Source organism: Sciurus vulgaris (assembly GCF_902686455.1).
Source record: "Sciurus vulgaris genome assembly, chromosome: 17".
In the NCBI taxonomy this organism is placed as follows: Eukaryota; Metazoa; Chordata; class Mammalia; order Rodentia; family Sciuridae; genus Sciurus; species Sciurus vulgaris.
This window is the reverse complement of record NC_136478.1, coordinates 13,516,440-13,531,677: the sequence shown is the minus strand read 5'-3', so window position 1 is coordinate 13,531,677 and position 15,238 is coordinate 13,516,440. Positions and strand designations below refer to the sequence as shown.

The window sequence follows — 15,238 nt, the reverse complement described above, 5'->3', positions numbered from 1 at the left end:
GGTTTAGAGTTTGCCTTTGAACCCTTATGTGTGCGTACAGATTATTTTCTTCATTAGTGTCATGTGAGTCTTAGTACTACAGAGCAGACACAGCAACAGGAGGACGGATAGCTGCTTCCTTTCATGACTACTTAGCTACCCACTTGCTGAAAAGCATATTCATCATCTTGTTCTTTGCTTCCACTTAACCTTAGTTGGCATTCGGGTGTGTTGACCTGTTTGTGGATATGGCTTGGTTTTTCCTTCTCTCTATTAAATTTGTATGTGTGTTTGCCAGTCTGGATTGTCTAACTTAGCTGTACCTTGAGCTCTTTGTTTAGAAACCATCTGTGGTTATTTTTGTGGTACCTTGAAAAATGAGACAAATAGTGAAATTCCTAGTTGGTTTAGGAAGGAGAAGGGGACTTTCATATTTCTGATTATTTCCTTATTTTTGAATATTAAGGATGAATTACTTGAAAACCATGGTCATTGAAAATCTGGAGGGAAATAGATACATCACTCACATGGATTTGCGGGACAATCAGCTGACTGACTTGGATCTTAGCTCTTTATGTAGCTTGGAGCAGCTGCATTGTGAGCGGAACCAGCTGAGGGAGCTGACACTTAGTGGCTTCTCCCTTCGAACTCTGTACGCCAGTTCGAACAGTGAGTTCTCTCTCTAACCTCTTGTTTTTTTTCCTTCATCTCTTGTCTGAACTTTCTAAGAACAGTGGTGTCTGTGGTCCTCAGTCACTCTGCAGAATAGAATTTGTAGCTCATGGAAGCTTAGCTTTATCTTTTAACTTTGTGTTCATGAAAAGACATGGCAAGATTCAATAAGGGGACATAATAAGAGGTGTTTTTTTAAAGTAGTGAGTGTGGGTAGGTAGACAAGCATATTCAAAACCGAGTTTGTTAATAGTCTAAACCAGGTTGGCAAACTATTGCCCAGGGGCTAAATTTGACCCATAATCTCTTTTTGTGTAGTCCACAAAGAATGGTTTACCCAGTGGCTCAGGAGGATCATGAGTTCAAAGCCAGCCTTAACAACTTAGGGAGACCCTAAGCAATTCAGTGAGATCCTGTCTCAAAATAAAATACAGAAAAGGGGTTGGGATTGTGACTCAGTGTTTGAGGGCCCCTAGGTTCAATCCCTGGTTTAAAAAAAACAAAAGAATTGTTTAATGATTGGGCTAAAAAAATCAGAACAACAATATTTATGACGTAAAAATTATATGAAATTCAAATTTCTATATTCACAGTTTTATTGGAGCATAACCACATCGATAGATTTACATATTATTCATACATTATTGATTTCATGTTACAGTAGCAGAATTGAGTAGTATTAAGAGAGATTGCTATGGTCTACAAAACCTGAAATATTTACTATTAGACTTTTACAGAAAAAAAATTTGCCAATTTCTGGTTCAGAAGCTTGTGCTGCCTCAGTTTGAGAGTGAGAAGCCCTTTGTTACAATAGGAATTTGCTCCAGGAGTAGTTTCCATTGTGAAGGACTTCCTGTTTGTTGAGGCCATTCTTATGGAGAATTCTTATCACAGAAGTCATAGTTACTTTTTTCTGTGTTTAAAGAAGGAAAAAAAAATTTAATTTCACTAAATGTCAGAAAAATGCAAATTTAAGTAATACGATTTTATACTCATCAAAGGAAAAACAAAAAGATAATGCTCAGTATAACCAAAGATGGGCAGAAGCATCTTCAAAAGCCCTCATTTGCTGCCAGTGAGAGGGTCGACTCTAAAACCTCCTTGGAGGGCAGTGTGACCATGTGAGAAATGGCCAAGGCCCACAAAAGTCATTCCTTGCAGTCATCTGTTTGAAATATATCCCAGAGACACTCACGTGTGCACAAGGAGATGTGTACAGAAAGTCTACCACAGTGTTGTTTGTGTTATACTGAAATAATAGGAATAAAATGGGACTACTAATGGAAAAATGAGTAAATCCATAGTGATGTATTTATACAATAGGATATTGCTCAGCAATGGAAGTAGATACACTAAGGCTTTGTGTATGAATATGAATAAATCTCAGAACCTGTTTTTCTTGTGCTGAGTATTGAACCCAGGGGTGCTTTACTACTGAGCTATATCCCCAGTCCTTTTTTTCATTTTGAGACAGGGTCTTTCCAAGTTGCTGAGGGTCTCACTAAGTTGCAGAAGTTGGCCTCCAACTTGCAATCCTCCTGCCTCAGCCTCTCGAGTCTCTGGGATTAAGGTGTGTGCCACCACCAAAAATCACCTGTACCTTAAGCTTAGCTGTACCTGGCTCTCAGAAACTTTCTTTTTTTTGGGGTACTGGGGTTTGAACTCAGGGACACTTAACCACTAAGCCACATCCCTAGCCCTGTTTTGTATTTTATTTAGAGACAGGGTCTCATTGAGTTACTTAGTGCCTTGCTTTTGCTGAGGCTGGCTTTGAACTCACGATCCTCCCATTTCAGCCTCCTGAGCCACTGGGATTACAGGTGTGCACCACAACACCCAACTCTCAGAAATATTTTTTGAACAAAAAGGAAAGTACATAATTATATGTAACTATTACAGTTATTAAAATCCAAAACACAGAAATACTCCTTAGCTATAAGTATGACATAACAGCATGAAAGAATCCATGGAAACGATAAAAATCATATTCAGGTTGATATTTACCTCTTGGTATGTGTAGTATTTTAATTCTTAAAAGTGAAGCATATTAAAGCAGAAGGTAGATTGTTTGAAAACTAGATGATGGTTGAAAACATGTTCATTATTTTATTGTCTTTGCTTTTCTATATCTGTAGATACAGATATAGGATAAAAGAAAGCTAAAAATTTGTTTTCATTGCCATTTATCATGTTATGGAAGCTTTAAATTGTAGCCTCAGATAATTGCTGAGTCAGAACAGGATCAAATTGATGAGTGTTGACTGCTACATGGTAGTAGGTCCTTGCCATGGAGAGGTTCCTTAATCAGGCCCATCTGTGTGTCATGATATGTCTAGAAGGTCTCCATGCCTGGCCCTGCTGGGAAAGACATTGACACACAGGCAGTTCTTAGTCATGGAGATTCTCTGATAGCAGTATTCCGAACAGGGCTTATTTGAGGTTAGCCGCTCTGTTTAAAGAATCCTTAAATTCTACAACATGGAAGAATTGACATAAGCAATTGCAGTTTAGATGCCTCAAAATAAAGAACCCAGTTTTATTAAAGAAGTCAGCCAGATGATCAATTAATTTTCCTATAAAAGGCACTCAGCTTTACCAGTTACCAGGGATATGCAATTTAACCCCCCAGGTAATGGCATTACACACCTACTAGATTGTTTAGAATAACAGACTGAAAATAAAGTGGCAGCTGATGGGAATGGGAATTACTACAGCCATTTCAGAAAACTATTCAGTAGTTTCTGAACACGTTCTGGGTGCAGTGGCGCACACCTGTAATCCCTGTGGCTTCGGACTGGGAGACAGGAGGATTGTGAGTTCAAAACCAGGTCAAGAACTTAGTGAAGCACTAGGCAACTCAGTGAGACCCTGTCTCTAAATAAAATACAAAATAGGACTGAGGATGTCGCTCAGTGGTTGAGTACCCCTGGGTTCAATTCCTTGTTACCCCCACCCCCCCAAAATAAAACATGCACGAAAAACAAAATTTGAACATGTACAGTGTATCTAACAGTTCCTCTCCTAGGTTCATACTCAACATAAGTGCTTATATTAGTTCATAAATGTATGGACAAAAATATTCATAAAAGCACTATTCATCATTACTTTAAACTGGAAAAGACTTAAATGTCCATCAGCTCTTAAGTGGGTAAATAAATTGTAGTATATTTACACATAAGAACTCCAGGCTTCAGGCTGAATTATAATCTTATGCTTCAGTATGAACAAATCTCACAAGATTAAACAAATCTTTAATGTGGAGTGAACAAAACCAGATGAGAACTTAGGCATACTATATGCATTTGCTTATGTAAGCAAGCAAAGGCCTTCTGTGGTATTTGGAATCAGGATGATTAATGCTGTCTTGGATGGGCAGTGAGTGGATCCTTCTGGGAGCTGGTAACATCTTTTCTTAATCTGGGTATTGGTTTCACTGGTGTGTTCTGTTTGTGAAAATTCACTGATTTATACACTTAGTATTATTTTGTATTTATGTTATACTTCAATTGAAGATTAGATGTTGCCAGCAAAAATTCAGTTATTAATTTTTTTCAAGTTAAAACACTAGTTACTGTTAACATTTAACAACTACCAGATCTCATATAAATTCAGTGCTTTACACATGGTCCTTTAATTAGTTGTTAAAGACTTGTTTTTCAGAGCAAATTGGGATCAAGCAGTTAGCCAAAGTGAACTTCCTAGTAGTTTTTTCTTTAGTCATCTCAGCAGAAGACATGAGTTTGTTTTTTCAGTGATTTCACTAAGCTCCTTTTCCTGTGTTTACTTGAATTTGCTTTCTTTTTCAGAGATCATCACTAACACCTGTTTGATTTCTGATAGGACTGACGGCAGTGAATGTCTACCCGGTGCCCAGTCTCCTCACTTCCCTGGAGCTCTCCCGGTGAGTGTCTCATGAGGGTGGGAGGATGTTTGATCCTTAATAGTTGAGAGAGGTGTGGATTCTCTGGCAGTTTTGAAGTACAAGAAATCTAAATATATTGAAATGTGTGGACAACCTGGAGAAAGGCAAAAGGTTGAGTTAGAGGAGAAAATCTAAAGACCATAGTGTATGAAGTCAAAGCGAGGACCCTCTTGGGGTTCCTGTGAATTATTCCTCCTGAAAGACTGGGTAGAGGAGGAAATCGAACAAATGCAGGCCGTTGTCTTCATGGTAGTGATTTCCTTTTTGTCAACTAGAATCAGATAATTCTTGATTTTTATTTTCCATTTTTTTGTTGGTGCCTAATGGTAGGATTTGTTGTTACATATTACATTGCATATGTACCCAATATAATGTGACTGATATCATTCCCTAGCATTTCCCCTTTCTTTCCCACCGCCCTCCCCCCGATGTTGACTCTACTGAACTTCCTTTGATTTTCATGAGACTCCCCCACTCTTATACACTCCTTTCTTTAACTTTTTCCTCTTAAGCTTCCACATAGGAGATATAGCATATAACCCTTGGCTTATTTCTCTTAACATAATGTTCTCAAGTTCCATCCATTTTCCTGCAAATGACATAATTTCATTCTTTATGACAGTAATTCTTGATATTTATACCTGAAAAACCTTTAAAATTCTTTTTTTTTTTTTTTCCTATTCTTGTTACTCATCTTGGCCTGATTTTTGGAGAGGACTTTGGGGAGGACTAATCACGACTTCATTACTTATGCTGGTGGTCAGCAGTAAACATAAATGAGGTTCACTGTCTTCTTTTATTCATTCGTTTTTAACACTGCTTTAGGAATTCAGGTCTTGGTTGAGTTCACAGTCTAGTGGAGAGATCAATAGACAAGCAGTGACAGGGGCAGCATCAAAATGCTTTGATGCTTGAAGATGCTTCAAGAAGGCTTGAAGCAGGTCTAGGGCAAGTGGGCATGGTCCTTTATGGTCAGGGCTGTTGCAAAGATTAAACGAGATAATAGATGTAAAATACAAAGTATCAGACCAAGATTCTTTTTGTTATTACTTTATTATCATCATCATCATCAAGCTGTTATTTTAGATTTTATCCATTTCTTTCTGTCATATCTTCCTAACAAAATTCCATGTGAGCTGGGCATGGTAGTACACGCCTGTAATTCCAGCTACTTAGGAGGCTGAGGCAGGAGGATTACATGTTCAAGACCAACTTAGTGAGGCCTTGTCTCAAAATAAGAAAATTTAAAAAGGGCTGAGGATTTAGCTCAGTGTTAGATACCTTGCCTAATATGTACAGGGCTCTTGGTTCTGACCCTGGTACTGTAAAAAAAACAAAAATAAAAAAAATAAATTCCAACATTGAATCATTTCTAGTATTTTATCTGTTCCATTGAACTTGATTACTGTTGAAGAAAAACATCCAGATGGACACCCTGCAAATTCACAGTTTTCAACCTCAGCTGAACTTATTGGTCTTTCTCTCTCATCTCCTTCCAGTGTCTTGGCATTGGTTCCAAATTGCTTACTTCATATCATCTCCTCCATGCTAGAGCTTAACTTCCTACTTGATTGAGAAAATAGAGGCCATCATGGGTGATTCCACTTGGCTTCCTGTCACCTAGCTTGACCTTCATGTCAACACATCCATCCTCAGCTTTCCACTGCTCAAGGCCAGTCCAGCTGTCTGCACCTCTGACCTTGTCTACTTCCATTGCTCTGTACTTGCTCTATTAGTTGTTGTCCTCCTCCTGTCTTATGTATGTGTTCAGTGTTTTCCTTTTTCTCAGTCTGTGTACACATTTATCTCTCTTAGTAAACAAAAAAGTTAATTTACCTCACAACCCCTCTAACTACTATCTATGCACTCTCATCCCCTTATGCAAATTTCTCAAGAATTATTTGCATTTGTTGGTTCAGTTTCTTTAGTGTCCATTTTCTATCCCACTAGCAGTTCACTTTAGACTTTTTTTTGGGTGTTGGGGATCGAACTCAGGGCCTTGTGCTTACAAGGCAAGCACTCTACTGACTGAGCTGTCTCCCCAGCCCCTAGACTTTGTTCTACGGAACTTTTTGTGTTGACCCTTGCTGTCTTTTCTTCAAACATACTGTTTTCTTGGTTAGCTAATACAGTCTGTGTTTTTTCATGTCACATTAGCTGCTGGTTCTCTCTCTTTTGCGTATTCCTCTCCCTCAGCTAGCCCTTTAAAGGTCAGTTACTCCCACGGTTCTATCTTGGGCCCTCTGTACTTGTCATTGAAAATGATCTCATTTACTTCAATAATTTCAGCTGCACTCAAGTGTCAGTGTTGCTCAGATTTCCAGCCTATGTTCTCTTTTCTCAGTCTCAGACCCATGTGTTCAATTCTATGCAGGATATTTTGATTTGTACATTCCCAGACACATCAGACATGTGCAAAATTAAACTCATTGTCCACCCCTTTACCTGCCTTAGCTTGTTTGTCATGTGTATTTTTCAGATTTTGGCATTATCTACTTCCCTTATCATTTGGGCCAGAAGCCTGAGAATAATTTTTAATTCTTCCCTCTACTTTTCTCTCCACAGCTAATCCATCTCCATTCATTTTAATTTTTGCCTCCCAAATATTTCTGTAATTCTCTCTCCTCACTTTTGTTGCTCCTTCAGGCTTGTATCATTTGTTGTCTGGAATTCTGATTATTTTTTCTTTTATCAATAGAACCACATCAACCAGGCTCCATGATGATCTAGTTGAAGTGCAAAGCTGACATTGTCTTTTCACTTCTTGGTAAAACCTTCAGCGATCTTGTACTTGCAGGATCAAGTCACAACCATCCCGACATGGTTTGGACCTGGTTGCAGCCTGGATTTCCTGCTTTCTGCCTCTCACCACTTACTGTTCCAGGATCACCAAACTGCTTGTTATTCCCTTCATGTACCACACCATTTCTTTCCTTGTCTCTGTACTCTGGCTCATGTTGGCACCCTTGCTTGGAATGCCCTCCTCACATAAGGTCACGATACAACATTCCTCAAATACTAACCCAGCTGTCATATTTCCTGGAGAGCATGTTGTGGTCTATTTCAGGCAAAGTGTTCCCTTTACTAAGCTGTCATAGCATATCTGTGTTTCTCTTATGTAGCACTTAGCTTCATCCTGCCTCATTGTATCAACGTATTAATTGATAGAGACCTTGAGGCCCAAAGATACTAGGTTGCATCTGAAAACAAAACTTTCACTAAGCATCTGCTCTGTTACATATGTGAGTTGAAACTCTTCTCCCAATAGTTACTTCTTTAAAAAGTAACTAGTGCCTCCCCATTTTTATTCATTGTGTTCATTTTCCTGAGAATTTGTGTCTTTTTCCCCCCTCATTACCTGTGGAATTCTTACTCATCTGTGAAGGTTTTAAAATTCCATTTCCATTAAATCTCTCTGCATTTCTCCCTCATTGCATCCTACTACATGTGTGATTTCCTACTGTTAAAAGCTGCTTTACCCTTTTTAAACATGTAGCAGAATTGATCCAGTATTATTTGGTATATTCAGGTGCTTGTCTCTCCCCACTCTTCCAATTTAACATCATTCTCCAGAGTGCTTACTGTATTCCAGGTAATATACCAGGAGATGCCTTGGAGATAGTGTCCCTTCCCTAAAGGGCTTGTAGACTGGTTAACAGATGCATTGAAGTCCAGTGAGACGAGTTCCACTTGTGTATTAGTCAGTTTTCTGTAGTTGTGACAAAATACCTGAGATTAAAAAAGGAGGAAAGGTTTATCTTTGCTCAGGGTTTCAGTTTGTGGTTGCTTGGCCCTATACAGGCAGAACATCCTGGTAGCAGTGCCTGGTGGAAGAAGTTGCTCAACTCATAGGAACCAGAAAGCAAAGAGAGAGGGAGGAAGGGGCCACGGTCTCAGTATCCCCCTCAAGGGCTTACCCCCAATGACATAACTTTCTTCCACTAGGCCCTACCTCATAAGAATTTCAGCACCTCCCAGTGGTGCTGTAGGGTGGCAACCAATCTTCAGCACATTTAAACCATAACACCTAATCATCTTAAATGATTCCATTTTTATTTATTTGTTTGTTTGTTGTAGAAACCTGCTAGAATGTGTTCCTGACTGGGCCTGTGAAGCAAAGAAGTTAGAAATACTAGATGTGAGCTATAATCTTCTCACAGAAGTTCCTATGCGGTATGTGTGCATGAGTACACACACACACACATGCACATATCGGGGGGGGGGGGGACAGGGAGAGAGAGAGAGAGAGAGAGAGAGAGAGAGAGTGTGTGTGTGTGTGTGTGTGTGTATTTAATTATTTCCCTAGACTTGGGTTTCTTTCATTAGTTCAGTTGACTGTGAGGTGACGTGATGTGCAATGAGGAATATAGTGATGGCTAATGTAAATGATACGAAACTTAAAGGATTATGTGGCATGTATACTGATAACTGTGATCAAGTGTACCAAGATTTGCTGGCATGTGTTGGTGATATGATAGTATTAGTTAATTTTATAGGATGAGTTATTATGAACTGAGAAATGTGCTAAGAACTTCACTTTTATGATCTTACCTAATCCTTCATAAACCTTATTATATAGGTACTGTCATTCTCATAAATAAGGAAACTAAGGAGTAGTTAGGTAACTCATCTGAGGTGACACGTAACCAGGAAACAATGAGAGCTGGCATTTGAGTGTAGTTATTTACTGCAGAGTCTCTGCTCTTTTTTTTTTTTTTTTTTTCCTTAAGTACCAGGGATTGAACTCAGGGGCACTCAACTACTGAGCTACATCCCAGCCCTAGTTTGTATTTATTTAGAGACAGGGTCTCACTGAGTTACTTAGTGTCTCGCTTTTGCTGAGGCTGACTTCAAACTTGAGATCCTCCTGCCTCAGCCTCCTGAGCCATTGGGATTACAGGCATGCGTCACAGTGCTGGGCAAGTCTCTGCTCTTCATCACAAATCTGTATAAATTGTTTTAGAAATTCAGAAGAACTTTGAATAATTAGAGAATGTCTTATGGAGAATGTGGCATTTAAGTTGACCTTTACCAGGTGGTGGGATTTCTCTATGTGGAAAGGAAAGAGTGGTGCTTGGCAGAGTGTTGGGGGCAGTACTATGTTTTCAAAAGCACTGAGATGTAACATGTGCTTGCAGGGTCTTAAGTTAAACTAGAAACTTTGTAGCTTAATAGGTCTGAACACAACTTCTAGAATTAGACCATAGTTCAAATCCAGACTGTAGTGTTTAATATTCAATGTGAGGTCTTTGGCAAAGCAAAGTCACTTAATTCTGAATTTCATTGTTAAATAGCCTAGCACATTTAGCACTTTAATGGCCTTTATAGTAAAGACATTTTATTATGAATTTATTACATTGTTTTTAACATTAATAAATATACTGAATTTGTCAATATTAATAAATGCTATCTAGGCCTTCTGTCTGGAATTAGAATCTAAATGTATTCATTCTAGAAATTGTTTTAGTTTAGATCTCCTCTCTGTTGCTTGTCTTTCTGAATTCACCATTTCTCAGAATGACCTTAGTGACTTCCTTCTAGGTGGTGGGTAATGCTCAGGCACTTGTTGGTCTTTATACAGTCTAGAAACTGTGTTTCTAATAGTTGTTCAACTTTAGTTAAAGTGCCTAGGACATACTTAGAAAGAAAGATATAAATTTTTGTTTCTTTGTACTGTCCCCCTTAGAATTCTGAGTAGCTTGAGTCTTAGGAAACTGATGGTGGGACACAATCATGTCCATAGCCTGCCGGTGCTGGTGGAGCACATCCCCCTGGAGGTGCTGGATATCCAACATAATGTTCTCACCAGGCTGCCGGATACCCTCTTCTCCAAGGCCTTAAAGTGAGTACCAGAGCATTTGTGAAGAGCAGAATCATTGACAGAATGCATTGCATTGATTTGTCACTGGAGTGATCTTTGGAACTGTATTTATCTGATAGTCTAACTATGAGTGGAGACTTGGTTGCAGTTTTTATGAAAGAAAATAGACAGTGTTTCATGTGGTAGTAATCTTTAACTGAGTTGAAATAACCATTAAACACAAGTTTTTGTGTTGTAGACAGTTTCAGATAGGTTGGGATGGTTCAGGTTTTCATCGCAGAAAATGAATACAGTTATGACATTTAGAGAGATTGTGGGACTGGGGTCCTAGCATGTGTGAGGCACTGGGTTCAATCCTCAGCACCACATATAAATAAATAAATAAAGGTATTGTGTCCATCTACAACTAAAAATATTTAAAGAGAAATTGCAACATTTAGATATAGCTTCTTTGAGCAATTTTCAGCTTTTGCATTGGGAAGGAAAGGACATAGCACTAAATTAAACTTAATTCTGACTTTACCAAACCATCTTTGAATTGCATCCATTATTTGCACAACTTTTTTGGCTACCCCTTTTGAAGAAAACTATGCATTTAAAGATAAAATTCTTTCAAAAGTTGTCATTTGCCATCTCTTTGTAAATTAACAAATAGATGGTATGTCTTCCTATTTTAAGATCTGTAATCAGGTTTACCTACTGTGTAAAGAACCTTTAAATGAAAACCAGTTTTTTTTGGTCACTGTTGTGGCCTTTTTTTTTTTTTTTTTATGGTTTTGGGGATTAAACCCAGGGTCTCACTCATGCTAGTCAAGTGCTCTACCATTGAACTACACCACCAGCCCAAGAAAACTAGGTTTTATTCATTTTTATTTGTTCTCTTTAGATATACTTGACAGTAAAGTATATTTTGACATATTATACCTACATGGAGTATAACTATTCTAATTAGTATTTCATTCTTGTGATTGTACTTGACGTGGAGTTTCACTGGTGGTGTATTCATATATGAACGTACGAAAGTTATGTCCAGTTCATTCTACTATCTTTCCTATATCCACCCCCCGCTTCCCTTTCTCCCTTTTTGTCTAATCCACTGAACTTCTCTTCTTCCCTCCCTCTGTGTGTCAGCATCCACATATCAGAGAGAATATTCAGCCTTTGATTTTTGGGAATTGGCTTATTTCATTTAGCATGATAGTCTCCAGATCTATCCATTTACCAGCAAAAGTCATAAAGTCATTCTTTTTTATGACTGAGTAATGTTCCTCTGTGTGTGTGTGTGTGTGTATCTCATTTCCTTCCTTCCTTCCTTCTTTCTTTTGGCAGAGGTGGGTGGCCAGGGATTGAACTTGGGGCACTCGAGCACTGAACCACATCGCCAGTCCTATTTTGTATTTCATTTAGAGACAGGGTCTCACTGAATTGCTTTCAAACTTCTGATCTTTCTGCCTCAGCCTCCCAAGTTGCTGGGATTACAAGCATGCACCACTGTGTCCAGCTTATCACGTTTTCTTTATCCATTTATCTGGTGAAGAACACCTAGGTTAGCTCCATAACTAAAACTAGTTTTTAATGGTAGTTCTTCCATAATATGGAGAACACATATTGTGGAGAACACAATACTGTCATTAATTTAGACAAATGCAGAAAACAGATAAATAGTATTAATGTAACACAGGGCTACATGAAGCATACAGAAAGCATTTAGGCACGGTGTGGTGGTTAAGATTACATTTGTAATCTTAGTTACTTCGGAGGCTGAAGCAGAAGTTTGAGGTTAGCCTGAGCAACTTGGTGAGACTTGTCTGAAAAAATAAAAAGGTGGGATGTAGCTCAGTGGTAGAGTACTTGCCTAGCCCTTTGCCCGTGCCAAAACAAAACAACAAACCATGTATCCCACAAGTTTCTTATTTTCTGTTTAGTAACTTATATATCCCTTAATGTATAATGTACTTGGTTGTTTCTCAGAATAAAATCTTTGGAAATTCTAAAAAAATGTTTGAACGAAATTTTGCTTTGGAAAAGTTTGTGTGGAGATTTGATGCAGTGGTTAGTTAACAAGTATTTGTTAGCAATATGTGACCCTGCATTTAGTTAGGCAGTCTGAATAAAATTTTTACAATCTTAGAATCTGTAGTAAGGAAGTTCCTTAGCCATAGGACATTGTCAATTTATTTTATACTAACTCTGCACAGAACAATTTGGGGATAAAGACGTAGCAGACACGTACATTAAAGCTAATTAGGGACGTGGATCATACAACATGAAGAAGGTTTAAGAACACACAAGTTTAATAATATTGACTTTTTTTTATTGAGAATGCTCTATGCATAGTAGACACCATCCTAGGAAAAATTTTGTCATATCATGTTTTACCTACAGATTAAATTGAATTATACTCAGTGTTGGCAAAAGTATGAGCACACTGGCATTCTTGCATTCTTCTTGTTTGAGTGCAATTTGGTATAGCGTTTCTGGAGCTCAGTTTAGTAATGTGTTAAAAAAATCTGAAATATATATCCTTTGATTCCATAAATTCTGTTTCTAGAAATGTAGCCTAAAGAAATAACTAGGTAAGGACCCAAAGGTCTATTACAGAAATGCAAACAGCCTACATGTCCATTATTATGAGATTATTATGGGATTGGCTAAATAAACAATGATGTTGTTAAAGCCAGACAATTTTTTTCTTCATAATTTAGATATCTATGAACATGGAACACAATAATGTCCTTTCAGTGGATATACAGGTGGTAAAAGATGAAGCTAGATGAGAGTTAGGCTACTGCAGAAACCTGGGAAAATAGTCACACCATATTTTTTCCTTTGTCCTTAGTTGAGTAAAAGGAACTTTGGATTGGATAGATTCAATTAGAGAAAAATACCTGGAGAAAGTGTTGTGTTTTTTGTTTGTTTGTTTGTTGTTTTTTGGTAAGTTTGGGAATTTAGAATGGCAGCATTGCTTACTGAGAGGGCATGATGGTTTCTATAGAAGGTGGCACCAAACACAAAGGAAGTGATGACTGTGTGTGTTCTGTCAGTCTCAGATACTTGAATGCATCTGCAAATAGTCTGGAGTCTTTACCTTCTGCCTGTGCTGGGGAGGAGAGTCTGAGTGTGCTGCAGCTGCTTTACCTGACCAGCAACCTCCTCACAGATCAGTGCATACCTGTCCTCGTGGGGCATCCACACCTGCGAATCTTGCATCTCGCAAACAACCAGCTACAGAGCTTTCCTGCAAGGTGAATAAATGCAAACTATGATGCTTTTAAATCGTAACAATAATTCTGCATTTCATAGCTTTCTAACTGTGACACTTCTTTATAAATTAAGTGATGTACTGATTCTGTGATTTCACTAGTCTCAAGGGAAAATCCCATCTTAATAGTTTGGATCCTGTTATTAAATACCAGTAACAAGAGAAATTTTGATTAACATGTGTTTTAATTTTTAGTTCTAATCATTTAATAATTGTCTGAGACTGTTTAATCTAGAAAAGTACAACCTTATGAAATAAGTTCTGAAGATAATTTTTTCTTTTCTGTTGTTAACACTGTATTACAAATATTGTGGTCTGTTTATTATATGCATATATATGTATATATAAGATGCCTGCTGTATGCCAGATACAAGGTAGTAGTTGGTCCTCAGGAATCTATAGTCATATTGGGGAAATAGACAAGTATCTGGGCAATTGCTATACAGTGAGACAAATGCAAGGTATTAAACTTGGGTGCAGGTTGCCAGCTCTACCACACAGAGCCTGGGGTGGCATGAGGCCTAGAAAGAGAGGAATAGTAGTTAGCCAGACTTCTCTATGAGAAGAAAAGAGAGATGGTTAAGGCTGTCAGAGTTTTAGACAGCGTTGAGATACAAATATCTTTCAAAATACACTTGATAAAAAAATTTTTACACCAGAAAAATCCATCTATATCATAAAATTAGTAATTAAAAAATGTTTTTATAAGTAAGAACATGGGGAAATGACATGATACAATTTGAATGAAATATATTTCATGTAAAATTATATAATGTTTGATATAATTTGAATGAAAATTATAGTTTTTGATTCTAATTTTGCAGATTTTCTTGGAAACCTGATAAACTCAGAAAAAAATGAGTTTAATTATTTAAAAAATTAAAGGTTCTGGAACATTTACGAAATGAGATAGAGCTTAAGAAGACTAAACAATAGTATTAACTTAGTTACTTCCTTGAAAGAGTTCAAACAGTGAATGTAGGGGATGGGGCTATGGCTCAGTGGTAGAGCCCTTGCCTGGCATGTGTGAGGCCCTGGGTTCAATCCTTAGAACTACATAAAAATAAATAAAATAAAGGTATTGTATCCATCTACAACAACAACAACAACAACAAAAAAGTGAATGTAAAATCTTAATTTTAGGATGTGGTACATCTCTTAAAGTCTTATCAAATTAAGTAATCTCAAATACGATAATATAAAGTAAAAGTTATAGACCACTGACAGAATATATTCATTTATGAAACTAATGGGTAATACCAGGTTTTCTGTTCTGAAACCAATGACTCATTCAATTTGATGACTCTCTCTTATTGTTGGAGGGATCAAAAGCAGGCTGATATAAAACTGAAAACATGTCAAAGAAAATGAAAATAAAGTTAGTAGTAAAGATGAGAAATAGCAGGAGATCACATGAAATTAGAGTGATGCAATTATAAAACTAAATGGAATTTAGGAGCCAAGTATTAAGGAACATGCTGGTTTTATATTGAGTAACAATTCTCTGTCAGGTCATTTCCTAAGCAATATTAAAATTCAGGCATAATTCAAATCTTGTTTCTTTTGGGTAATTTTCAGAATC

At 37.5% G+C, this 15,238-nt stretch overlaps 1 protein-coding gene across 2 annotated transcripts in view; it reads left to right on the top strand.

Moving 5' to 3' along the window:
* The window catches only part of PHLPP2 (PH domain and leucine rich repeat protein phosphatase 2), a 67,707-nt gene that overhangs the window by 39,807 nt on the left and 12,662 nt on the right, over nucleotides 1–15,238 (top strand). For both annotated transcript variants that reach the window (XM_079117734.1, XM_079117735.1), the window contains exons 9-13: nucleotides 446–648; nucleotides 4,492–4,552; nucleotides 8,651–8,746; nucleotides 10,260–10,415; nucleotides 13,439–13,639. In XM_079117734.1, the coding sequence (XP_078973860.1) occupies nucleotides 446–648; nucleotides 4,492–4,552; nucleotides 8,651–8,746; nucleotides 10,260–10,415; nucleotides 13,439–13,639 (717 nt within the window). The remainder of the gene's footprint in view (nucleotides 1–445; nucleotides 649–4,491; nucleotides 4,553–8,650; nucleotides 8,747–10,259; nucleotides 10,416–13,438; nucleotides 13,640–15,238) is intronic.